General features: G+C 42.7%; 2 protein-coding genes and 1 non-coding gene across 4 annotated transcripts; 2 read left to right on the plus strand and 1 right to left on the minus strand.

Moving 5' to 3' along the window:
• Window positions 1-264: 264 nt before the first annotated feature.
• Window positions 265-4,984, plus strand: LOC141596637 (exosome complex component RRP41 homolog). Of its 2 annotated transcripts, XM_074416842.1 has the most exons (12): window positions 287-368; window positions 399-500; window positions 593-639; window positions 738-798; window positions 1,474-1,512; window positions 1,618-1,685; window positions 2,811-2,889; window positions 2,979-3,015; window positions 3,218-3,334; window positions 3,466-3,551; window positions 3,902-3,991; window positions 4,771-4,984. In XM_074416842.1, the coding sequence occupies exons 2-12, from the start codon at window positions 447-449 to the stop codon at window positions 4,816-4,818; spliced, it is 726 nt and encodes a 241-aa protein (XP_074272943.1). In that variant the 5' UTR covers window positions 287-368; window positions 399-446; the 3' UTR covers window positions 4,819-4,984. The 2 variants fall into 2 exon arrangements, with proteins under 2 accessions (XP_074272944.1, XP_074272943.1); XM_074416843.1 differs by having other exon boundaries at window positions 265-500.
• A 2,196-nt stretch (window positions 4,985-7,180) lies between these two features.
• On the plus strand, window positions 7,181-7,252 carry TRNAM-CAU (transfer RNA methionine (anticodon CAU)). The gene has a single exon. It is a non-coding gene; the product is annotated as a tRNA-Met (tRNA).
• Window positions 7,253-7,335: 83 nt separating this feature from the next.
• Window positions 7,336-11,525, minus strand: LOC141596638 (putative glucose-6-phosphate 1-epimerase). Its single transcript, XM_074416844.1, has 8 exons — window positions 10,380-11,525; window positions 9,621-9,695; window positions 9,370-9,426; window positions 9,118-9,281; window positions 8,799-8,933; window positions 8,528-8,630; window positions 7,916-8,015; window positions 7,336-7,827 (listed from the first exon to the last, which is right to left on the minus strand). The coding sequence occupies exons 1-8, from the start codon at window positions 10,494-10,496 to the stop codon at window positions 7,631-7,633; spliced, it is 948 nt and encodes a 315-aa protein (XP_074272945.1). The 5' UTR covers window positions 10,497-11,525; the 3' UTR covers window positions 7,336-7,630.
• Between the last annotated feature and the right edge of the window lie 14,898 nt (window positions 11,526-26,423).

Consider the following 26,423-nt stretch of genomic DNA (forward strand, 5'->3'; position numbering starts at 1 on the left):
TGGTGACCCGATTAGGGCGACCTTCTGCTTGGGGATGGTCTAAATGACAAGTGGAATAAATTGAGTGTGAATGATCAAATTACTCATCAAATTTATTCTTAAAATAGAAAGGACCCAAAATGGAAAAAGACAACAAATAACTGGACAGAGGGAGTATTACGATAGAATCAAAATAACATTAAAAAAACTGATATTCAAACAAAGCTCGAGCTCAAATTTGGGCTTATAAATATCATGTGAGCCGATTTCGGTCTCGGCCACAATGTTTACCACATGAGCCGAGTTCGATCATAGGTTGGTTCGATAATAATAGTTTGAATTGGAACCTTTTGTTTTTGTATGTACTTGGTTTATTTTCGATTTTCTTAAAGGAATACAGAAACTCTCCTGGAAACCGTACAAACAAAACCAAAATCCGCCGCCGTTATCCGCGACAGTCGGTAGCAATGGAGTTCATCAGTCCTGAAGGTCTCCGTTTAGACGGTCGTCGTCCTCTTGAGGTTTTTCTCTCTCTAACTACTTAATTCTTTTCTTAACTAATTCATTACCTTAATTAATTAATTAATAATTTGCTTAATTTCGTTGTTAATAGATGAGACAACTCCGTGCTGAAATTGGTTCCATATCGAAAGCCGACGGGTAAACTTAGTAATTCTTTATTACGTTTCAATTAATTTTTAATTCAAATATTTTGACAATGTTATGATTTTGTATATTTTTTTTTGATTTAATTGTAGTTCAGCAGTATTTGAGATGGGAAACACTAAAGTTATTGCCGCTGTTTACGGTCCTCGCGAGGTTAATTTCTCTCTTAATTATCTTTGCTGTTATGGTAATCAGTGGCAGAACCAGTATTTGTAGCTAGGGAGGTGGAGGGGGGTGAACTAGTAATGCAATACGGTAAACCCGAAAAAGATCCGACTATTTTAATTGTTCAGGAGTGAATGCCCTTGCTAACCCCCCTTAATTCCGCCACTAAGTTAGGTTTAGGCTTCATCGCTATGTAATGGTGTAATTGTTGATTAATTCATTGAAACCTATTGTTGGCTAAAGACATCTTTTTTATGAACTTAATTGATAATGAAAACTAGGTTTTTTGATTTTAGGAGAAGTTGTTTTGTTCCAAAATTAGTTACTCAGTAGGAATGGCGTATTTTCAATTGTTTACCTTTGGTTTTGGTACAAAGACCAAGGAAAGAGGGGAGCCAATTATTAGATGACAAGTGGACCAAATTGAGTGTAGAAGATCAAATTGCCCATCAGAGGCATTTCTAAAATAGAAAGGTAAATAATTGACCCAGACACCCAAAATGGAATAGGTAAACAAATGACTGGGACAAAGGGAGTATTATAGCGATACATTCATCTTTAAGAATCAAGAAATTTGATGATCTTGGTTGAGTTGGAGTAAGGTCACGCGTTTCTTTTTGGCAGTTATGTAACTCTATCATGACGATATCTCGTATCTTTCAGGTTGAAAATAAATCACAGCAAATATCTGACAAAGCGTTGGTAATACGTTTTTCTCCAATAAGCTTGATATTTACACTCTCAGTTTCACTTTCTAAAGAGTTCGACATTTTACTCTTAGATTAATTGTACTAACATTTATTTCAGGTGCGCTGTGAATATACTATGGCTAATTTCAGTACAGGAGATCGTGTGAGAAAGCCAAAGGGTGACAGGCTAGTGTCTTGCTTAACCTCTTTACCTTTTCTTTACTATATTCCATATACTCATATCCATATTAATGGTTGTAGCTATTTGGAAATTTTAAGCATGCTACCTCCAGTTTTGTGGAATGTTATAAGTTATGCAATCAGTCTGGCCTTTACTTTGCTACTGTAACCTCCGTAATTTTTATTGATTCTTGATGTGCTGAAGTTTTTTTCCTGTTTCGGCAACGCATGTCCTATGTTGCCCCCACCCCCAAAATACGGGAGTTTGTAGAAGTTCAAAAAGAAAACAACTGAAAGAAAAAGTTTATTTTTATCCGTGATGGGTAAGGGATCGAGGGGTAACACTACGTGTCATTTGTCAATTATTAGCGTAGCAGTATATGTTTCCGCGTAGTATAGTGTAAATTTTTTAAGAAGTTTGATTTTTAAAATTATCAAACTTCGAAACAGTGTCCAACCATGAAGCACTTGGTGCTGAGATTGATGTACTGAAAGTGTATCATGGTGTAGGTATCACTGTGTATTAGTTCAGTCAGCATCAGTGTGCTCTGTTATTAAATAATCTGAATCTCTAATGTTGCATACCCAGTGCCGTTTGTCAGCTCCCAGAAACCTTACTTTTTTCTCTATGGTTTTATGCTCTGAGTAAGTATTTAGACGTTAGCTTGAATATTTATGAAAAATGTTAGTACAGTGTATGCCGTTTGTCACTGAAGCAAATTCTCCTCACTTTCTCAGGGAGTCGGAAGTTCCATAACTAACCTACGATGCTGTCATTGCATTATGCTGACTGCTGAGAATACAGTGGGACTGTACTACTGTAGGTTATTAGATTGTATGAATAAATTTAAGGGTATTGCAGATTTTGCTCAGTTAGTATCTGAATCCAAAAATTGTGTTCAAGGAGAACTAGGGTCCAATCATTGTTTACATTTTTGATATAGAAGTCTATATTGGTTTGGTCTTTCATTTCTTACGTGATCATAAAAAGAAGGTCATCTACGAGCTAGATTATTCATCTGTCATTTTTTTTCTTTTTTCTTCCTTTTTTTTTAAAAAAAAAATTTCTAAGTAAATTAGTATAGTTTTATAGTTCTATGTTGTATGATATTTGCTTATTCCAACTTTCAGGCGATCTACAGAAATATCGATGGTTATTCGGCAAACTATGGAGTCTTGCATACTGCTAGAGAAGTTTCCCCGATCCCAGGTTATTTGTCGTGACAATTAGTAAGCTTCATATGCATTATCAAGTCTGAACTGCGTAGTTTTCATGTTGTAAATCTGTTTTTTTCGCAGATTGATATCTTTGTCCAAGTTCTCCAAGCCGATGGAGGTAATAGTGACTGCTTATAATACCTTTTTGGGATACTCCATAAATTAGTTGGGATTTGTGTGCTGCTTTACATTTGCAGTACTAATGTTTACATATTTAAGTAACTTACACGTGATGTCTTGAGGCATCTGGGCATTTTTACACTGAACTTGTTTCCTCCTTAGTAGTGGTTTACATATGTACTAATGAAAATTCTTTGCAGGAACTCGATCTGCTTGCATAAATGCAGCTACTTTGGCTTTAGCAGATGCTGGCATTCCAATGCGTGATTTGGTTACATCTTGTAGTGCTGGGTATCTTAATAGTACTCCACTCTTAGGTACTTTCTTCAATTTAGTTTTACGTCCCACGACAACATTATGGATGAAACCTGTGGCCACACCCAAAATAGATTTTGCATTAAAATAGTGTATAGTTCTTACTAGGTATGGTCCAAATTTCCATTCACAGATCTAAATTATGTGGAAGATAGTGCTGGAGGCCCAGATGTTACAGTAGGACTTCTACCTAAAATGGACAAAGTGACACTTCTTCAGGTTCTTCCAATCTTCTTTTGGCTCACAATACTTGATATCCTGCATTATAATACTTTGAAGTTTGAATACAATCGTAGTAGTGCTTAAAATCACTGATTCTTCTCCAATCTACATCATGTGATGCCTACTTGTTCAGTGCTTGCGAGGTTGAGGATATTGATCGAAATGTTGGCTTCTTGGTCTTGATGAGATTAGCTTTCAGAAAAGTCTTGACAACATGCTAATTGACGTGTTGTTTCTGATGTTTAGCTCTTAGGGTAGCAGTACATGCTTTCAGAGCTTATTTCCCCAGTTAATCTCTTATTCTCATATTCAAACACCCTGACGTGGCTCTTCCCGAAATAATGCAGATGGATTCTAAATTGCCAATCGATATATTTGAAAATGTGATGCAACTCGCGATAGAAGGCTGTAAGGCTGTGGCAAATTACATAAGAGAGGTATGAGCCTTTATAGTACAATTCTTTTGATACTTTCCGCCTTTACTAACTTGCTAAGCACTACTCCCCCATCCCAAATATTTTGTTTCCTTTTAACCTTAGGTGTCGAAGGATTTCAACTTGACCAAATATTTTAAGCCACAGTAAAATTATCCCAAGCTCCCAGTTTTTAAATGGCCTTCGCAAACAGTGTGGTTAGCTAGAAAATTTGGGGCGTGGGGTCCTCAATGTTAAATTAAGAACAATTGAGTAAAAAAAGCGAGCTCTTTCTTTACTCAAAATAGTATTTTATACTGTAAATTTCCATTTCCAAAATCCTAGGGGTTTTGAGACCAACATAGTCCAGCCCTATGTCCTAGAGAACACCTTTTGCCACTTCCTGCAAATCGTGGTGTTTGGGGTTGCTTGTAAAATGATTAGTGTTAATAATTCATGAAAAAATGATATTTTAAAAAAATATTTTGTAAATCAACTTGACAAGTTTATATTCTACTCTGTATTTTAATTTCTGTATGGAGAAATCAAGGGCAATTACAACAATTACGGATTAGTTTGGAAGGGAACTTTTCAAGTACTAGAGTGGGTGACTGTAGATATAATTGTCTCTGTATTTGTTGGTCCTTTAGTCATTTCTTTTCTTCTTTGGCTAGCTTGAGTCGCATGTTGTCCATGTTTGTAGAACATTCGCTTTACCACTTAAAAATGTTTTTCGGGAGAAAATGGTTACTTCAATGTTGTACTTAGATATGTTGCAACTCACCACATATTTTGATGGGCAGATACTACTTGAGAACACCAAGCAACTTGAGTATCGACGTGGAAAATAGTTTTAGGAGATCCAAGCAACTATTCATTGTTGAAGACAATTAGAATTTTGTGAATTGGGTTTTGACAATATTGTATTTTTTCATTTGAATATTTGATCAATGATTATGGTTAATCTTATTCGATGTAGAACATTTGCGTCATTTTTTTTAGAAAATCAGGTTTTGTTGTTCAAGGAAATTGAGCGGATGCTCTAGAATCGTACTTCACCGACCCTTGGGGAAATAATGTTGAAAAACTCCAGACCATCTTGAAAAAAAGAGCGGCAATGCTCTTCAAATACATAGTGGTCGTTGATTATAGTAGCATTGTGACAATGGTGAAGAAAAAAAATGGAGATATAACGTAAAAAATAGCAGAGCATGAGTTGTTATGTATCACCCAATTCTACTATGTACGAATAATAACATGATAAAATCGAGTGATTCTGATACATATAGATATCTACTAATACTCAAGGGTCTCAATAAAGGAATAACATTAAAAAAATATCAATTAATTAAGACCATTTTTCCCCAACTCCGACAATTTTTTGGTGTTAAGATTTCTGAACAATCAACACACCTTGATAATGTTAAAACTGAAAATTTGAAAAAGTTTTATTTTATACTAATTATCTCGTAAAGGCCATTTCTGAACAATCACTCCCAGGGGCGAGGCCACTGTGAGTTGTGGTGTAGCAGCCGCTACACCGAAAGCGAAAATTTCGGTTAGAATTTCGTGATTTGCTACACCAATATTTACCGCTTTCACACTAATTATCTATACACTTTATCTGGAGTATATATTTTGCTACGCCGAAATCAAAATCCTGGACTCGCCTCTGATCACTCCATCGACCTTTCCACCATTTCTTCAAGATCATCACACCTTATCGAGTTACCGTCAATAATTACCTTAAAAAACGTAAAAATTGAGGGTATAAGTGAGATAATCCCTTAAAAAAGAGTCGATTTTACAATAACATTGTGTAAAATGGTTTCACAAAAGTATTTTTGATACGTGGGAACATTGGAAACATTCGAACATGGAGTATATCCTTGGATTAGTCATATACTCGACATACCAACTGAAAGAAAAACCGGCCCAAAAAATTACAACCATAAATCCTTCGAATCTTGGGACACATTGATTAGAAAGACAGCCCAAAGCATACAAAAGAATAAAATAAGTAAGATAACTAACTAATGCTTAACAACAATCAGAGTGGCGCAGCGGAAGCGTGGTGGGCCCATAACCCACAGGTCCCAGGTCCCAGGATCGAAACCTGGCTCTGATATCCAAAGAGAAAGCTTCCCGGTTGCTGTTTTTGAGTTTTTTTCCCTATTATCTTGCATTCTCTTCTTTTTTATACAATCCTGTACACCTGAGTTATTTTCCCTATTATCTTGCATTCTCTTCTTTTTTATACAATCCTGTAGACCTATCAAAAACAAGAACCAAACACTCTCACTATTGCAAAAGCTTAAGAAAAAAGAAAGAAATTATAACTCAAGTTTTACATATTCGACTTTATTTCAACAATTTTTTATACTTTACTAACACTATCAGCATACACAATGAAATCTGTTCTATACTGACAGTGATATCATATCACAGAACTAAACATTGAGATGCGAAAATTGGTGTACAGACGGTAAACTATCCAATCTATTTGAAACATAAAGATATCGAATACTCAAGAGTCTCAATAATAAAAGATCATTACAAAATCTTAATTAATCCAAACCATTTTTTCCCACAAATCCGAGTATGATTGTGCAAATGCTCAATATTTTTTTTCTTTGTTTTTTCCAAATCCTGTTGTATACGTGCACGAGCTGCCCATCTTGCATGAGTCATGACACAAACGACCTACAAAAATCTAAGATATTTACAGAGTACTAATTAACGAACTAGCAGAAAATACATAATTAACCTAGGTGAGGATTGTACTAAAAAATGAAAACCATCCATATAATAGAACAATCACACCTTAATAATTTACATACACCAAAAATCATAACCATATATGGGGAGAAAGTCTCTTGTAAGACGGTTTTACGATACACTCAGTTTAAACCGCATTCTATTTACATATATGCCCTCATAAAAGTAACTTGTAACCCACCTTACATGACTAGTCAAGTAAAAAAAGACTCGATTTTACAAGTATGAAGTATACATGTATAAAACGGATTTACCCAAATTTTTGATACATGGAAACATCGGAACAATTAAACCTACAACCTTGGATATAGTCATATACTCGACATATCAACGGAGAGAAAAATCCTTGGAATCTTGGATTCATAGAGTAGAAAAGCGGCCCAAAGCATAGAACAGCATAGGATAATTAATATAGTTGACAAATATTTCCCAACAATCAGAGTGGCGCAGCGGAAGCGTGGTGGGCCCATAACCCACAGGTCCCAGGATCGAAACCTGGCTCTGATATCCAAAGAGAAAGCTTCCTGCCAACTTTTTTTCCCTATTGTTTTGCATTCTTTTCTAACCAAAAACCCACTCATTGTTGAAAATATGATAAAAAAAAGGAACAGAAATTATAATTCAAGTTTTACATATTCCGTTCATACATTTTCCGCTGAACCTAAAAATGATTTCAGCAATTTTCTATACTTTACTAACACTATCAGGCTATCAGCATACACAATGAAATCTGTTCTATAGCGACTGTGATATCAGACCACAGAACTAAACATTGAGATGCGAAACTTGGTGTACGGACTGTAGACTATCCAATCTATTTGCGTTTTGGAAGCGCCTTATTTATCTATAAAACTCGAGGCTTGCTTGGAAATATAGGAGTAACACCTATTGGAGATCAAGGTGATCACTACAAAAGCTTGAAGGCACGACCATTAGTTCAACCCGACCCATCCATTCCTCTCCAGGTTTCAGAGTTATCGGGTGCTCGACTGCTGCTCCATCTACACATAGCATCTGCTTGTATTCCTCGTCCCCTATATCCAGCATCGCCTTTGATTTCTTATCCCACGGGTTCCACACAACTATACATCACCAACGAGTACATAATTATGATCGATAAAACTTTGAGCAATATTTATTTTGATTGTTTTTTCAAAAGTGACGTCTTACCAACATCTGGTAGTCCTTCCTTTCGAACCACAAACGTTCGCTTCTTCCCATGGTCGATTACAGCAATAGCATTTGGACAACTCAAGTATACTCTATCCACCTACAAAGGCCACAAATCATTTTGACTTTTTGAGTAAATTTCAGCTGCAAAAATATTCTAAAACTACACGGACAGTTTGAATTGAAGCGATCTTTACAAATAGAAATAAGGTATATAAACACGGAACAATCAATAAGCAGAGGCATTGCGGTTTGACGTAATCTCCATCATAATGTCATGTGATCACGATTATATCTTTGCCATGACCATTTTTCAGTTTAAACACATGCAAAGGCCGTCACACCGTTATATACAACTTGAAGCATCTCCTACAAACAATCGAGTAGTCTTTTTTGGTACTAAAGCAAAATAATGGGTAGACATCACCCTACTTTGTTTCTGTCACTCGAAAAAGTCATGAATCAAACCCATGTTTCTAAAGATGAGAGCCCTTTTATCACAAACCAAGAAACTTTAGTCATGTGACTGAACTCTTTTTATTCTCCTTCATTTTCCAGCTAATTTGTATTAAATGGGATCTAATTACATTATAACGGGGATAACATTAGTACCTCAGTCTCGAATGTCAAAGCATCTCCTTGCTCAGTGCAGCGTTCTCGCTGAGAGAGGTTGTCCAGGAAGTCGAGTGTCTCCAACCCTTCAACCCTGACTTCGCTGCAGAACAAATATTAATAAGAGTCAACACACTCCCTAAATCGAGAAAAATGAGTTAAGCCAATTCAGGTCTAATTTGGGTCAGTTTACTTCTGTACGGATCAGTTTAGATTCTCAGGTTGTGTTAATTCAGGAAGACGGAAGATGAAGACAGACAAAGTCCAATACCTGATATCAGACACTGACATATATGTGTGGTAAGCGAACGAGAAAGTAAATGGCTTCCCATTAACATTCCTTATGCGAGATATGAGCGACAAACATCCGTCATTAGCAAGCGCAATCCTCATGCGATACTCAAAGCTGGAGCAAGATAAAGTCAATTCAGTTCTCAATCTGGGAATTGATATCATTAATAATAATTCATAGAGGATATCCAATTTGGTACCCTGGCGTTCACACTCATTTTTCTTTGGAACCCTAAGGTTTCACCGATTTTAGCTATAAAATGCTCGACTGAACATAATAACCAAGCATAACAGCACACCTGTGAGGCCAGCATTTCAGATCTTCGGGAGAAGGTTTAAGAATTAGGTCGATGAAGGATTTGCCATTGGAATCATTTGGTGGCAAAGGAGGAGGATTTTCATCAATTGACCATAATTTGTTCCGTGCAAATCCATGTTGCTCGAGGTGTCCACAGTTTCCGAACTTCAAAGTTAAAGATCCGGAAGTCAAAAACCGAGAATACAAACTAGAAGTAATACAATGAAGGACAACAAAACAAAAACAAAAATACCTGAGGAAAGCAAATAGGTATTCCACCCCTCATAGCTTTCGGAGGCTTGAAAATTGCCTGATTTTACCAAGAAAATGAAATCAGTCTTTTAAGATATAACACTGCTGCTGACAGCGATTCGGCCTATATCGCCTCAAAATGCAGTAAAATGTTGTCACAGTGACTTCCAAAACCATTATAATCAACCTCGTATCAGTGTCGCGACTGAGATTTAAAACCATACATCGGTTAAATCACTTAAATCATCATACCTTAGTACTAGTAAATAACAATTCTTCCCCTTGTTCATTTTTCCATGACATGACTTGTCCCCCATGCAAACTAACCTGAACAATACAAATCAAAGATTTAAACAAAAGATAAATCAAACATCAAACATCAAACATAAACCTAAATTGTTACAAATAAATTACAGATATTAAACAATAAGATATCTTATCCTAATTAAAAGGAGAAATACAAGTAATCCCTGAGATCTTTTCCCATAAAATTAGTTCCCTAAAAGCTAGGAAACCTCTTATCCATAAAATCCATAAAATTAACTATAAACAACAAATTTCTTCCCATTAATCATCAGAATTCACATGAGAAAATAATGAAAAAATAAATCAGAATTCAAATACTACAATACTAACATTATCCACATTGCCTCAAGGGATCCCGCAAATGGAATGCATAATGAAAATTGCGTCAACAATTGCATCGAATAAAAGCAACTAAATTTTAGACACAACAAATAATAACAACATTCCCCCAGTGCCCGCAACTAAAATTTTAGATACAACATTATCCCAGTACTTCGATGGCTCCCGCAACTAAAACTTTAGATACAACGAAATTACCCTAGTACCTTAATGACACATTGACACCCGCAACTAAAACTTTAGATACAAAGACATTACCCCAGTACCTTAATGATACCCGCAACTAAAACTTTAGATACAACGACATTACCCCAGTACCTCAACGACTCCCGCAACTAAATTTGAGACAATTAAAAAAAAAATTACCCTGGCAGAAGCACCTTGAGGATTTCTAAGCATGATTTGCGAATTCCCATTCCAATCTTTGGAAACCTCATGAGCAATTCTATAATCCCAAACAGCAGCAGGAGAATGATGCCCCATTCTTCTTCCAAATCAAACAATTTTCAACCCAAAAAAACTTAAGAAATAATCACAAAGATTGCTTCTTTTTATAACCCAGTTGGTAAAAACACTAAGCTACCTTTTCAACACTTTTCTTGTGACAAAAAAGCTTGAAATTTCTGTGACTAAATTCAAATCTCTCAACTACCCTTAATCTTAGATCCACATATCCATAATACAAAAAAAAAAAAATTGAAATTATCCAACTTTTTTTTTGTGTCAAACTATAAAGATACAAAAAATCACATGAAAATTGAACATTTGGCAACTACCCAAAAACAAATTTGCAAGACTTATTATCTTAAAAAAAAACTTCCTTAAAATTGACAAATGTTGTTCACTTGACAAAAAGACAATTAAAGATTTGAAGTTTATATGATGAGTAACTTATAAGTTTTGCAACAAATGTATGTTGTATGTATGAATGTGATGTACAAAATAAAATTATGGTATTACTTTATATAGCAATAAAATATGAAAGAATCTTAGAACCTAAGTTGCTAAATTTGGGATCTAAATGGATTAAATCTCCCAAATTGTGGAAATACACAAAGAACCCAAATTAGGAAGGAAATATTAGAAGAATTTCCAACTACCCAATACAAAATTTGGTAATATTTTTTCGCAATTACTAAATCCCGCCCACTGTTTTACTAAATGACACTTCCCGCAATATTTGTTTGAAGAAAAGTGGGTTTTTGTATCATTCAATTTGAGAAATTAGATAAATTGTACCAAATTAATAGTAAAGCAATGTGGATTGTGGGGTGGAATATTGTGTGTATAAGGAGACTAGAATTAGAGAACTAGTCCCATAAGAAATGGCGATTTGAAGCAAGAAAAAATTGGGAAGTACAAGTACAATGCACCCAAAAGATTAAGAGTATAAATTCAGCAACTTTTGAGCATTTTATGGTGCCAAATTTTGAAGCACCATTTATTCTACGAGTACAAATACAAGGCATATACAATTTTTGGGATAAAACTGTCTTACATAAGAGTTGGTGTAAAACGAAACTTAACTGCTTTTTTACTTTTCAACTTTTTGTTAAACTAATATGATTATGTCTTTTTTTTTTTTGAAGATCAGTTTCACTGTCCCAATTATCGGTTTACCATTATTATATGACAAAATCAGTATACAATAATAGTGTAAAACGGCCGCACACAAGCCTAACTCGTACGGAGTAAATCATAATAAGTGCAACACAATAAGCTATTCTTCCTGTCTCGGTCATTCGTTCGCCTTTGCTTTGACACATGGATTAAAGAAAGGGGAGATGATCATTTGTACTTATTTCTATTGGACAACAAGTGGACTATAATACATATGAATGATCAGAATGCTCATAAAAAAACAAAGGAATAGATAAATAAATAACGGGACAAAGTAAGTATGAATCTAATTTAGTCGAATACAAATCTAGTACTTTGTACTAATATATTTGTTCAACAAAACTCGGTTAATACAAAAATGTGTGTCTTAAGACTTAAAAAGTTAGTTCACGAAACGACATCATGTTCAGAGGAGAATCCTTTAACCCCAAAGCTTTCTTCTCTAAGACTCGTCAAAAGGTTGGGGATGTTCTTCAGGCCAACGACAGGGTCACTAATGACCCTCTATATCCGCCTGGGTTTGAGGATGTTATCCAGGACAATCTGGAGGTCCACGATCTTGATCTTCAAATGCTCCGTGGGGACGGCCTTTTTACTCTATTGGTTGTTTGTCCTCCTGTTCCATGGTGCGAATCTATGTTAACGCCAGCTGGAAAGACTCTTGTCTTGCGGGCTACGGATGGATTGTACTTGGGGATTGTTCCGGGTGTAATTCCAGAGCAGTTATATGTTACCACCCGTGCTTGTAGAATGACGTCTTTAGTTGAATCCTCCTTGCGGTCTCCTGAAACGATGAACAAACTGAGGGCTCGGCTTTGGGCCGAGCGAACTCACTCCGACGCTCAAGTCAGTAACTTAGAGAGGTAAGTTGTTGTTACTTGGCAAAGTACGTATTGTAGAGAGATAAGGAAGATATTACCAGGTGAATAGTGATTCTTAGGTTAAATTGTGGATCCTCTACTCAATGAGAGTAGAGGAGTATTTATAGACTTTCACCTTTTGTCACGTAGTGGCCAAGTGGCTAGCAGGTGGAAATACTGACCTACCTCTCGGCCGAGGGACCTATGGCAGGCCGGCGGGCCCTGTTGACTCACCGCCGAGGGGTCTTGGATATGAGTTCGCGGATGTGTGCCCCATTTCGGGCTGGTTGCCCGCCGGGACCCATCCGACAGCCGACAGCCTCGCTTGTTAGTTTTGTCTAAGCCGTTGACTTCTTTGTGGATATCTTTGACCTTGCTCAATATGTTGACGGTCGGCCGGGTGCGAGAATATGCCCCATTAATTTGCCCCGCCGTAGTCATGCCGTGGTATGGGCTCCGATGTATGTTGAGCGTATATTCGCGCAAGATAAAATTTCCCGCCCCGCTTCTTCTGCTTCGGCGTGGCCCTGCTTAGGCCGTACCATATCCCCCCTCCACATGGTTGTGTAATGGACATCCGATGTGGAAAAGGCAATGACGTTGGCTGAGACCAGGGTGGAGAGTGCCGGTTGTTTCCGATTGCCCTCGGTAAGGTGCTTTCCGGCTTGGTTGATCATGTTGCGGCGGAGAAACGGGTACTTAGGAATTTTGTTGAGGAAGATGAACAGGCAGAGAGATATGAAGGGGCGTGTTGAAGACGCTTGGTTATCGTGCATTGATTGACATTCAACTGTTGCGACGATTGACATTCCGTGGCTGCATGTTTGACACGTGTCTGTTTGTTGATTGGCTGACGTTTCATGGGCTGTGCCCTGATTGGTCCTTCTTCATGGGCTTTCCCCTATAAATAAGGCAGTTAATCCCTGAAATTGGGCACCAATTTCATTTTCTCAAAAATTTTCTTCTTTCTAGCCCTTGTGACGAAACCTCTCTCTAGCTTTCAGAATCATCACTCCGGCGTGGCATTTTCTTCAAGGTAAACAAATAAATTTTCTCTTTTTAACTCAAGTTTTGTTGTAACATGTCTTCTGCTGGTGCTGGACCTAGCAAGCCTGCGCCGGGGGGTTCCCCGTCGCGTCTTGATGAGGAGGAGATACTAAATGCCATCCCGATAAGGTTTGGGGGCCCTAGGTCTCCATCTCCTGAAGTGGATCCAAAAGCTCCGGAGGGTTGGGAGGATGATGATGTTGATGATGATTGTGAGGAAGGGATTCCTTCTGGTGAAGAGAGGCCGCACATCCTGGATCACGGCGAGGCTTGCATGACTGGTCCTGACCGTGCCTGTACCAACAAATTCGCCAGTTGTTCCGGTGGAACTCTGTTCGAGGGTCACTTCTACTTCGGTGAGGGGTACAAAATTGTTATCCCTGGGAAGGGTCAGGCGGTCTGTTGCCCTCCTCCGGGTCATATCGGCGTATATATCGCATCCGGAGTATGGCCTCGGTTTCCTTTGAATAAATACGTCACGGCCATCATCAAAGCTATGAACGTCGCCGTGGCTCAACTGCATCCGTTGGCCATTAGGACGATAGTTGGCTTCGTGTGGCTCTGTCTTTTCAAGGGGGAGGTACCTACAGTTAATTTATTCCGCCGGCTTCATCATCTTCGGTCATCGACCCCCGGTAAGGTGGGGTGGTACGGCGTGCGAGATGGAGCCGGGCGTCCTCTCTCGTTGATAAGCTTTCTTCCCGCAAGGACCGGAAGGGCGGTGGGTGTATGTCGAAGTGCCGGATGACTATCCGTTGCCCCGGTCCTTCCAGCACCAAGTCAACTTACGGTGCGAGAGTAAAAGGGAGCGTGAAAAATGGGTCTCCCAGAGTAAGCACAAGATGGATGCCAGCAGGGTTCCTCTTGGTGCCGACGAGGAGCGGGCGATGCAGCTGTTTGATGCTGAGAAGGGATGGGTGCCCCCGACCCAGATTATTCTTCAGGATGAGCTGCTTTGCCGCGTCGGCCTCATACCGGCCCTCAACCAGGGTGAGTAGGGTTGGTGTGAGGCCCATCTTTGTCTATTACGCTCCTGTTTTTAGAGCTTTGTTTTACTTCTTTTATGTAATTCTTGTCTGGTTTCTTGCAGACCGGTTTGGCCAGGATCTGTCGGAGGAGACCTTGAAGAGGTTAGGGCTTGATAAGGACGGGAACGTCGTTGAGCGGCACCCTCAGGCTGACGCGCGTGATCGTAGATTGGCTCCCAACGAACTTATGGACAAGCAGCTGAAGGCTCTGGATCAGGCGGCGGCTCAAGCACGGGTTCTCGGGGGCGTGCCGAAGAGAACATCAAAGGCAAGATCCAGGTCGGCGACGTTGTCGATCCCAACTCCCTCTTCAACCCCAACGGTCCAGAAGGAGCATGTGGAGGTCATCGATGTCTCCGAGGAGATGGTGACCGTTGCGAAGGGCCCTCCTCCTCCAAAGAAGAGAAAAGAGTCAATGCCGGCTTCTGCCGCTGCCGGGGAAAAGAGTGATTCACCCGGTCCCCCGACTAAGAGGGTCCAGACTGGTACGGACCTAACCTGTGGTTCAGACTTAGCTGGTTCATTATGCATTCCCGATGACAGACTCTCTGATGTGTCAATGAATGTTGACATGGATGCGCTGTGTCAATTTTTTGTAGATCCGCCGTCGGCAGCCGCCGTTCTTACTGATCGGCAATTAGAGAAGCAGCCTGAGAAGGCGGGTGATAGGAATGTCACCGTTGACTCCGCACTCCAGAAGGTTCCCCCCGCCGAGCTTGTGGCAGAGGGTACAAAAATATCCAAGAGGCTGGCGAAGTGGACTCAACTGGCCGGCTCCTACATTATGGAGCAAGAGCAGGCCATGGCCCAGGCTGGGCCTCTGATCCAACGGCTTAAGCTTGATCTCTCCGCGGCAAAGGGGGAAGCCGGGAAGGCTAAGCTTGACCTCCTAGCTGCTCGGAAGCGTGCGGAGGAAGCTGAGAAGCAGCTATCGGCCGAGAGGGCCAAAGTCGAGGCTGCTGATGCCACCTCTGCCCAGTTGTTGGAGGAGCGGGACAGGTATAAGGGCGGCTACGACGCCGTTGTTGCCAAAAGGGAAGAATGGAGGGGGATGTATGAGGCTCAGTCGGAGGCACTTGCGGACACTAGGGCTGTTCTTGCCCAAAGGGAGAAAGATATTGAGGTGCTTCAAGATAAGGTCCTCCCTGACTTGTGCGCTCAATTCCGGGATCAGGCCGAGGAAGCGACCAGGGAGGCAATCAAGAGGCTCATTCCTGAAGACTCCTTCCCGTGGGAGAAATTTGAGCAGCTTTTGGATGAGATGGCCGATGCCGCGGAAAAGGCGGTTGCGGAAAAAGAGGAGGCGGCGAAGGAGGCTCAGATAGCCGAGGCCTAGGCGGCCTATGATGCAAAGGTGAAGGAGGCCGAAAAGGAGGCTGAAAGGCTGAAGGCATGTGGAGATGACAAGCTTTCCTCTGGGCCGGCCACCGAAGTTGACGCTACTGCTGCCGATGATGGGCGGCATCAAGCGTAGGGAGACGGGCGGTCGTCACCAGACTCACCCGGCGTCTCGGATAGCTTTAGTCGTTCGGGGCCAACTCGAGCCTTTCCTCCCTGCCATCTTTTGGCGCTTCAAATATCATGTCTGTAATCTTTTGTTTCTCTTTTCCTTGTTTATGTAAAACTTTGGTAGGTTGCGTTTTGGCTTATCCTTATGGGGACGGTCGTCATCTGCATTCTTCTCGTTTGTAGTCTGTTGTCATTAATGAACGTTTGCTTGTTTTGCCTCTGGCTTGGCCGAGGTCTTTTCTTGTCTTCTTGCGTTATTAGCTGAGCGCTTTTCATTTTTACCTTTGGCTTAGCCGAGGCGTATCTCAACTGTGTTTAACGTCTTTTTCTTGAACATGTTAGCGTATCGATCGTTGTGTCCCCTGCCAGACCTTCGGTTGGCCGAGGCGACTAGGGGTTACGACGCGACATCGTATGTTGGCGTATCGATCGTTGTGTCCCCTGCCAGGCCTTCGGTTGGCCGAGGCGACTAGGGGTTACGACGCGACAGCGTATGTTGGCGTATCGATCGTTGTGTCCCCTGCCAGGCCTTCGGTTGGCCGAGGCGACTAGGGGTTACGACGCGACAGCGTATGTTGGCGTATCGATCGTTGTGTCCCCTGCCAGGCCTTCGGTTGACCGAGGCGACTAGGGGTTACGACGCGACAGCGTATGTTGGCGTATCGATCGTTGTGTCCCCTGCCGGGCCTTCGGTTGGCCGAGGCGACTAGGGGTTACGACGCGACAGCGTATGTTGGCGTATCGATCGTTGTGTCCCCTGCCGGGCCTTCGGTTGGCCGAGGCGACTAGGGGTTACGACGCGACAGCATTCTTGGGGTGACTGCCCGGCTTGGGCCGGGGCGTCTACCTCGATATGACCGCGGAGGGGATAAACACTTTGATGGAAAAATTGGGTGATTCTTCATTAGATGTAAACATGCGTTGGGGTGCCAACAATTGTTTTGGACACCTCCGCCGCTACACGAAGTATTTCTTGAGATTGTCGGTGTTCCAATGGCTCATCAGAGGCACACCCTCCATGTCGGTCAGCCGGTATGTACCCGGCCTCATTTCCTCAACCACTTTGTAGGGACCCTCCCAGTTGGCCGTTAGTTTACCATGAATGTTTCCCTTGTTGGTGGCGGCCGACTTTCTTAGGACTAGATCCCCTACTTTTAAGTCCCTTTTGTGGACTCTTCGGTTGTAAGCTCTTCTCATTCGGTTTTGGTATACCGCCAAGTTGAGGCGTGCTGTATCTCGGCTTTCTTCAACTAGGTCTAGGAAGGTTCTTAAGCCTTCCTCATTTTCGATCGGGTTAAAGGTGACCGTTATGAATGTCGGCACCGTTGCTTCAACTGGCAGGACTGCTTCGGACCCGTAGACTAAGTGGAACGGACTGTACCCCGTTGCTTCTTTCTCCGTGGTTCGCAGGGACCATAGGACGCCGGGCAGTTCATCGGCCCATCTTCCCTTTAGGTCTTCAACTGTCTTCTTCAAACCATTGAGGATTGTTTTATTGGTTGCCTCCGCCTGTCCGTTGCTCTGTGGGTGACAGACGGAGGAGTATGCAAATTTGATACCGAGTCCTTCCAGCCAGCTCATTATTGTGTCACTCCAAAACTCTCGGCCGTGGTCGAATACCATGACTTGGGGTAACCCAAAACGGGTTATGACATTTTCCCAGATTACCTTTCTTACGGCTGCCGTCGTCTTTGCAGGTACTGCTACAGCTTCAACCCATTTGGTGAAGTAATCAACGACGACAATCAAGAACTTTCTTCCGCCGGATGCCGTTGGAAATGGCCCTAGTAGATCCATCCCCCACTGTGCGAAAGGAAGGGGATTAAGTACCGGCTGCAGGTCTCGGGACGGCGCATGTATCACCGGAGCGTGCATTTGACAGTTGTTGCATTTTTTGGTCTTGGCTCTGGAATCCGCAAGCATGGTGGGCCAGAAGTAGCCAGCTCGGAGAGCTTTGTGGGCTAGTGTTCTTGCCCCCATGTGATGGCCGCAGATGCCTTCGTGAATCTCTGTCAGTATGAGCTCCGCGTCGGCTGGGCCGACACATTTCAAAAGTGGTCTTATCACGGACCTTCTGTATAGTTCTCCTTCGAACACCAAGTACCTTGCTGCGGTCCTTTTTATTTTCTGCGCGAGACTGCGGTCCTCCGGTAGTTCACTTGTCAATTTGTACTTCATTATCGGAGTCATCCACATTGTCTCGGTCTCTATGTTACCCACCATGCCGACGGCCTCAGTAATGCTCTTGGCATTCCTGATGTCTACCAGCACGGTTCGGCTGACATTCTTGATGGTTGAACTGGCGAGTTTTGAGAGAGCGTCGGCTCGGTTGTTCTCGACTGGGAATGCATTGATCCGAAAAGATTTTAACTTTGAGGTGTCGCTTTCACCCTTTCCAGGTATCTTACCATTCCGTCGTCTCGAGTCTTGTACTCTCCTCTGATTTGATTAGCCACCAAAAGTGAATCTGTTTTCACAATTATGTGCTCCGCCCCTGCGGCCCTAGCTAGTTCGACTCCGGTTATCACCGCCTCGTATTCGGATTCGTTGTTTGAGGCCGAGAAGGTAAATTTCAAGGCGTACTCGAACTCGTCCCCGTTTGGGCTGATGATAAGTATGCCGGCTCCGAGTCGTTCGTCGTGGAGGACCCGTCGGTGTATACCTCCCATACTCCGGGGGTTTGCTCTTCTTGGTATGTGCATTCGGCCAGGAAATGCCGATTCTGTCCCTTTATCGAGGGCCTCGGCTTGTACCGAACGCCGGCCGGATAGCTCTCATCGCCCATTTGATGAGCCTGCCGGATTGCTCAAATTTTTCCAATGCTTTCTCCAACGGCTGGTCTGTTAGGACCGTCACGGGATGTGCGTCGAAGTAGGGTTTCAGTTTCCTTGCAGCGACGACGACGGCAAAGGCTGCTTTTTCAATCAGCGGGTAATTTCTCTCGGCAACAAATGACGGTGTATGGTCGACAAAGTAGATTGGGTGTGTTGCTTGTCCTCTTCTCTCGACGATCACGACACCGACCGTGGCCGAGGTAATCGCTATGTACAGATATAGTGTTTCCCCAAAGATCGGCCCTGGACGGGGTTGGGAGAGTCCAAGATGAGTTTTCAAATTGTTTGAAGGCGTGCTCGCTCCTCCCCCCAGCCGAAGTCTTTATTCCCCTTCAACACCTTGAAGAATGGGGTGCTTTTGTCGGCTGACCGAGAGATGAAACGGACTAGAGCCGCCATCCTCCCGGTCAGCATCATGACCTCCTTTCGATTCCTCGGCTCCGGCAGGTCTAGGATCGCCTGGACTTTGTCTGGATTGGCGTCAATTCCCCTGGCACTGACAAGTACGCCGAGGAACTTACCCGCCCGGACACCGAAGTTGCATTTCATTGGGTTGAGCTGCATCTTGTACTTCCTTAGTGAACAAAATGTCTCGCGTAAATCGGCTAAGTGCTCGCTGTCGGACTTGCTTTTTACAATAGCATCGTCGACGTAAGCCTCAATGTTTCGCCTTTTTGATTTTGGAACACTTTGTCCACCAGTCTTGTGTAAGTTGCACCGGCGTTCTTTAAACCAAACGGCATCATTTTGTACATGTATGTGCCGTTAGCAGTGATGAATGCGCATTTTGGCATGTCTTCCTCGGCCATGAACACCTGATGATACCCTGAGAAGGCGTCCAGCAGGCTCAACATAGTGTAGCCTGCCGTCGCGTCGATTAAGCTATCTATTCGAGGCAAGGGATAACAATCTTTGGGGCATGCTTTATTAAGATTGGTAAAATCCACGCACATCCTCCATGCCCCCGATGATTTTCTCACCATTACAACATTAGCTAACCACTCAGGATAGGTACAAGGCATGATGAAGCCCGCCGCCAGTAATTTATCTACCTCGGCTTTGATGGCCTCATCCTTCTCGGCTGAGGAGTTCCTCATCCTTTGCTTGACAGGGCGAGTGGTGGGGAGTACGTTTAGTTTGTGAACAATTACTTCCTGGCTCACGCCTGGCATCTCGGCCGCTGAGTAGGCGAAGACGTCTTTGTTCATTCTCAGCAGATCTAGGAGTGCGGCTCTGAACTTTGGCTCCAGGTTAACACCGATAGTTACGGTGCGGCCTGGGTCAATCTCTACCTCCTCGGTCTCCGCTCCTTCAACCATGCCGACGGTGGTACCCATGTGCTCGCCCTCCTGTTGCAAGGATGGGCTCTTCCCCTTCTCTGACTTCTTCGCCACTTTGAAGGATTGCACGCTGCACCCTCTGGCGGACACTTGGACATTGACCACTTCGTCCTTTTCGTTCTTTGAAACGAGCTTATGCGCTTCCCCCCAGTCCGAGACATACATCAATGTGAAAGCCCGGATGGACATTACTGCATCGGCCTCGCTCAGGGTGACTCGGCCTATGAGAACGTTGTAGGCGGACGAGCCGTCAATGACTACGAACTCAGACATAACGTTCTTGGCCGCACTTCCCTCGCCGAACCTCACCGGCAGCCTTATTGACCCAATGGGTACCAGGCCGGCTCCAGAAAAGCTGTACAACGGGCTGGTGCAGGGGTTCAAGTTTTCAACCTCCAGACCGAGGTTGAGAAAGCATTCGCTGTACATAATGTTTGTGTAGGCGCCTGTGTCAATCAGGCACCTCTTCACCAGGTGGTTGGCTATGACCAAGTGGACTACGAGTGGGTCGCTGTGAGGGGCGATGACTCCCTCGTAATCCTTCTTTCCAATAGTTATATCGGGGATGTTGGAAGCGGGAGTTGCTGTGTTGGGCACGAAGTTGATGGCCTGATACGGCTCATTCAGGTGCCGTTTGTGCCCATGAGCGGACCCGCCGTTCTCGTTGCCCCCGATGACAACATGGATTACTCATATCCGTTCGAAGACGGATTTCTTATCTGAAACGTCGGTCTTTTGGCCTTTGGCAACATATTTGCCGAGGCTTCCTTTCCGGATCAGCTCTTCAATGGCATTCTTCAGGTGTCGGCAGTTGTCAGTAAGGTGACCGGTGTGGCCGTGGTATTCACAGTACTGGCTCGTGTCACCGTCACTCCTACCGGGAGGTCTCTCCCACTTCTGACCCTCGCTCTTGCTCAGGGCGAAAACCTCGGCGGCAGACACGGCCAGGGGGGTGTGATCATTGTACCGCCTCTGGCGGTTCGTTCCCGAACTCCACCCAGCATCCGCCGAGTTCCGTTTCCTGGTGGACCTGTCAGACCGTGACCTATTATCGTCACGGCGTCTTTCATCCGGGTTGTCCTCCCGGCGGCTTTTTCTTTCTGAGTGGCCGGCCTCGCTGGGGCCTACCCAGGTTTGGTGGTAGTCCTCCACCTTAATGGCTTGATCGGCCATTTTTCTGGCGGAGTCTAGTCTCTGGCCGCCGCACTTGATGAGCTCATTCTTTAGGTCTCCCCTCGGGAGGCCTTTCATCCGCGAAGGTCGCCGGTTCAGCTCATTGCTCTCAGAATTTGTGAACCTTGGCGTCGAACCTCTTCACATAACTTCGGAGAGACTCGCCTCCCTCCTGTCTGATAGTCAGGAGGTCCGATGTCTCCACGGCCCTCCTCTTGTTGCAGGAATACTGGGCTAGGAACGTGTCCTTTAGGTCGGCGTAACAGTATACCGACCCGTCGGGTAGCCCCTTGTACCAACTCTGTGCCATCCCATGCAGTGTCGTTGGGAAGATTCGGCACAAAACCTCATCGGGTTGCTCCCATACTGACATGTGAGACTCGTAAGCCTCGACGTGGTCGGTTGGGTCGCCTTCTCCTTTGTATGCTATAGGTGGCAACTTCGCCTTAGTCGATGCACGGGTATCTAGGACGTAGGCGCTGAGGGGCTGTCTGACCACGTGTCGAACGACACGCGGCGATCGGCTCCTCACGTCCCTAGTCCGGCTCCTCTCCTCGTACTGGGTGGGGCTTCTCCTCCGACTATGGTAAGTCGGGCTTCTTCTCCGACTCTGACGAGTCGGACTTCTTTCACTCCTCTGGGGGGTGCCTCGTCGGCGCTGCGGCGACGCCATGCTCCCGCGAGTGCGGGAAGGACTAAGGTCTACCACTAGCGCCCGGGCTCCCCGACGTCTTGACAAGGCCGCCTTCTTCCGGTGCTCCATTCAAGTCTCTTGGAGTCATATTCAGGCCCTGGTCTCCTGGACGGGTTCCGCCGCTCTTGTCGGTGTGACAGTGTGAGCCGACGTACTACCAATTAGGTCCAGGAGTAGCTTCAGTTTCGCTGCATCGACCACGTGTCCCATGATGGTGACCTGGTTGGCGGGCAGCGGCGTATCTGGTATTATTGGCATTCCGTACTCCGCTTGAATTACCCGGCCGGTGGAGGGCTGCGCAACTCCAGAACTGTGGACGGTATTATCTTGGTAGAACTCGGTTTCGTCAGTTACGAATACCTCTTGTTGTTTTGACATCTTCTTAGCTTCTTGGGTGGGTTTTTTTTTTTTTTTTTTTTTTTTTTTGGGAATGAATGTGACTAGCTTCTAGTATCTATTTCCCACAGACGGCGCCAATTGTTCCGGGTGTAATTCCAGAGCAGTTATATGTTACCACCCGTGCTTGTAGAATGACGCCTTTAGTTGAATCCTCCTTGCGGTCTCCTGAAACGATGAACAAACTGAGGGCTCGGCTTTGGGCCGAGCGAACTCACTCCGACGCTCAAGTCAGTAACTTAGAGAGGTAAGTTGTTGTTACTTGGCAAAGTACGTATTGTAGAGAGATAAGGAAGATATTACCAGGTGAATAGTGATTCTTAGGTTAAATTGTGGATCCTCTACTCAATGAGAGTAGAGGAGTATTTATAGACTTTCACCTTTTGTCACGTAGTGGCCAAGTGGCCAAGTGGCAGGGTGGAAAGATCGACCTACCCCTCGGCCGAGGGACCTATGGCGAGCCGGCGGGCCCCGTTGACTCACCGCCGATGGGTCTTGGATATGAGTTCGCGGATGTGTGCCCCGGCTGGCTGGTTGCCCCGGCCGGGACCCATCCGACAGCCGCTGTGCCTCGCTTGTTAATTTTCTAAGCCGTTGACTTGCTGTGGATATCTTTGACCTTGCTCAATATGTTGACTGGTCAGCGGGTGCAGAATATGCCCCATCAGGGATAAAGGCGAACTCAGATATGAAAGTTTTGTTCGTGGCAGGGCTGAATCATCACTTTAAGCGGAAGCCTTAGGTATCAAGGAGCCAATTGGTTGGGCACGTCAGGCTGGCATTCTCCATCTCGAGGTCTCCTCTGATTGCCTTCAACTCTTGGCTCAATGGATGGGGAAGGAAACCAAACATCACCAAATTAGAGGCATTCTGGATGATATCACTCTTATTTCATCTACTTTTCATGGTTTTTGTTTTAGTTATGTTCGTAGGCATCGATACAGCAAAGCTCATGACTTGGCAAAACACGCCATGAGTTTGCACTAGGAACCTTTCTTTTCAGCTGCCAAAAAAAAAAAAAGACTTAAAAAGTTTAAATAGACTATACATGGATAAACAAGACAAATGTTTTGCTAGACTTTAACATTATGCTTTTATCTCATCTATTCTATTACCTGTTTTATATTTATACGGATATGTTCATTTTATGTGGTTTGAGAGATGGGAAAGTACAGATCTAAACACCCATTTGTACGAACAAAGCGTCTTGCTTGTGACGGGCTAATCCCGTCATAAGCTGAAGACCTCACACAAATAGTGAGAGGGGATAAGGTGGGGCACCCCGCACCCCCCATGTGCTTCCCCTCTCACCTCTTATGAGTCATTTGTGAGAGGAAACGGTATTCATCACAAGCTTGTGACGGATATCGTCCGTCTTCAATGAGATTTGTTGTTGAACGAAACGGTCAAAATATGTAAGCAAATTTAAATGTGATTATGATAATGATATATGGTGGGGTGTGATCTACGACTCTAGGTCCACATGTCTTCTTCGATACTAGATTCGGTTTATGCTTTACGACGCCGTTTTTCAACTGTTTTCTAAATTCTAAGGAGCATAATTCGTCACTTGATCTTGTTTTTCTGTTATTTTTTTTTTTCGGAAAATTCACATGGTATTTTCGAACTCTGCCATTTTGCATGTGGTATCCAACTTTTTAAGTTTGTGCACATGATATCCTTGGGTTTTCATTTTTAAGCACAATGTGCCCTTTTTATCGTTCTTAAAATTTTTCATTGAGCATAAATCATAGACCATAAATCGGAATTGACTAATTTTTTTTTCAAATTGATTACCTTTTCGAGATCTATAAGTTGATTAAACAAAAATGGTCATTCGAAAATTAAGATCGAAGATATGGTTGATTTGAGATTTTCTTTAAAAAAACCCTATAAAATGTCAGTCGACAATTTTTTTTCTCAAATCGTAGATTATGACGAGATAATCATTTTAGGAAAAAAAATTGGTCGATTCCGAATTCCGATCTAGGAGTTATGCGCAATTGAGTTTTTTTATAGCGACAAAAAGGGTATGTTGTGCATGAAAATCAAACATGAATGATATTATGTACACTTAAAAATTTGGGTAACACATGCAAAATGACAAAATTCGAGGGTACCACGTAAATTTTCCGTATTTTTTTTTAACAACGATAAATTGTACGTATTAAAGAAAAACCAGTTATAATACAAACATGGGAAAACTGGCTACCCTTAAACTATTAAAAGACAAACTAATTGAGCTAGAATTACATGTGTAAACATAGAGACGATACTTCTTGAAGGGAGCTTCGAAGTGGATCAAATGGGTTACTTCCTTTTAGTTCTTTTAACCACTATAAGAGTACTAGTGTACCTGAAGAGAAAAACAGAATATTCGACAGAAACTGGAGATCTTTTGTTCAAATTGGTACCCGCTCGAGCCACTCGACCACGACCATGGGGGTGATGCACTGACGCTGCTTACAGCTACTAGTCTTGCTCAAATTATCTTTAGCCGCCACGAAGTGACACAAGCGATTAGGATTCCTTTTAGGTGCTCTATGAATATTGTCTGTTATAGTGAGGTGATTAAGATTCCTTTTGGGTGTTGTATGAATATTCAAAACTGACCTTTTTTCCTAGAACCACTAGTTCACACACTCTTGAATAACTAAAGTTATACTTAGAACTCTCTAAAATTCTCTCTCAAAAAACCCTCTCTAAAAAACCCTAGCCTCCATCAAATTATACAAGGGGCTTCATCGATTATCAATCGATCGATGGTAAACCCCAAAATTATTTCAAATTTTAATCAATAGTATGCATACCTATTTTCTATTCAATAAGTGTCTCCCTTTTGGTGAGAATCGTTTTTCCATCCCTTATTTCGGGATTTTCCATTTATTCTTGGTTTTAGTTTCATCAGTAATATAGTCAGGAGTAGTTCGTTGATGGTTTGCAGCATGTTCTTTCAAAGGGTAAAAGTGATTTGTCAACGATCTTTGGAACCAGTCAGAGGTAAATTTTATCTCATAAATCAAACGAAGGATCCCCTCAAAAGCTACATGAAGATAGCGATAATATGACGAGCCGAATTGTCAGATGCTGTTTTGAGATCCCTAGTTTATAAGAAAATTATTTTTCTTTGGTTTCCATTAGATTTGTTTTCGATTATAGTTATCCTTTGTAAGTGCCGTATGGCGTTCTATTAATGAATTGTTTTTTTCTCAGAAAACTGACCTTTTTTCCCGATTGAAAAAAAATTAAATTGAACTGAATGATGCATAGCCGAACTGGATAAAGCTAAATTAAGTAAGGGTTAATTTGTAAATAAATGAGTTGAGCTAAATTGAATAGAGCTGAAATGAGTTGAATAAGCCGAGAAGAACACATCATTGGTTGTTAATTGGGGGTGACAAATTCTTGTTTAAGACGGATATATATGTCTTAGATAATAAAACAGGTAAATAGATGAATTAGATAAAAGTAAAAATGTTTAGGAAATGATAATAAACTCTTGTTTTATCTAGTCATCTACCTACATGGGGTAATAATTTACCATTTAACCTGTTTTATACCTCAGACGAATATTGTCTTAAGAGAGACCAAAAGACTACACTAATGTGTTTTTTTTTTTGGTTTCAAATGAGTGACTATGTTGCGAGTGATCAGGGGCGTCTTAAAGTAAATAGAAGCCCGGTGCAGTATAAAAAAAATGAGGCCCAAAATATGAATGAAATCAATGAATAAGTGTCCTACACGTTGAGGTTTGTACTGAATTTTATTAGTAAAGCTTATAAATTCGGTGGCCAAAACCGGAGGCCCGGTTCCGCCGCCCGTGGTCGTGCGGGGTATTAAACGCCACTGCGAGTGATAAATAAACTCCCAATTTCATGGTTGAGGTAAGATTACACTAATATGTGGTGT

Source organism: Silene latifolia, chromosome 8 (genome assembly GCF_048544455.1).
Source record: "Silene latifolia isolate original U9 population chromosome 8, ASM4854445v1, whole genome shotgun sequence".
In the NCBI taxonomy this organism is placed as follows: domain Eukaryota; kingdom Viridiplantae; phylum Streptophyta; class Magnoliopsida; order Caryophyllales; family Caryophyllaceae; genus Silene; species Silene latifolia.

Bases quoted from the DNA above. Each gene is read 5' to 3' on its own strand.
- LOC141596637 (XM_074416843.1), top strand. From the start codon at position 447: ATGGAGTTCATCAGTCCTGAAGGTCTCCGTTTAGACGGTCGTCGTCCT. The intron at 799-1,473 runs GTTAATTTCTCT...CGTATCTTTCAG, and splicing joins CTGTTTACGGTCCTCGCGAG to GTTGAAAATAAATCACAGCA. The intron at 3,335-3,465 runs GTACTTTCTTCA...TTCCATTCACAG, and splicing joins TAATAGTACTCCACTCTTAG to ATCTAAATTATGTGGAAGAT.
- LOC141596638 (XM_074416844.1), bottom strand. From the start codon at position 10,496: ATGGGGCATCATTCTCCTGCTGCTGTTTGGGATTATAGAATTGCTCAT. The intron at 9,427-9,620 runs GTATGATGATTT...TGGTAAAATCAG, and splicing joins TGTTATTTACTAGTACTAAG to GCAATTTTCAAGCCTCCGAA. The intron at 9,282-9,369 runs GTATTTTTGTTT...TTAACTTTGAAG, and splicing joins TACCTATTTGCTTTCCTCAG to TTCGGAAACTGTGGACACCT.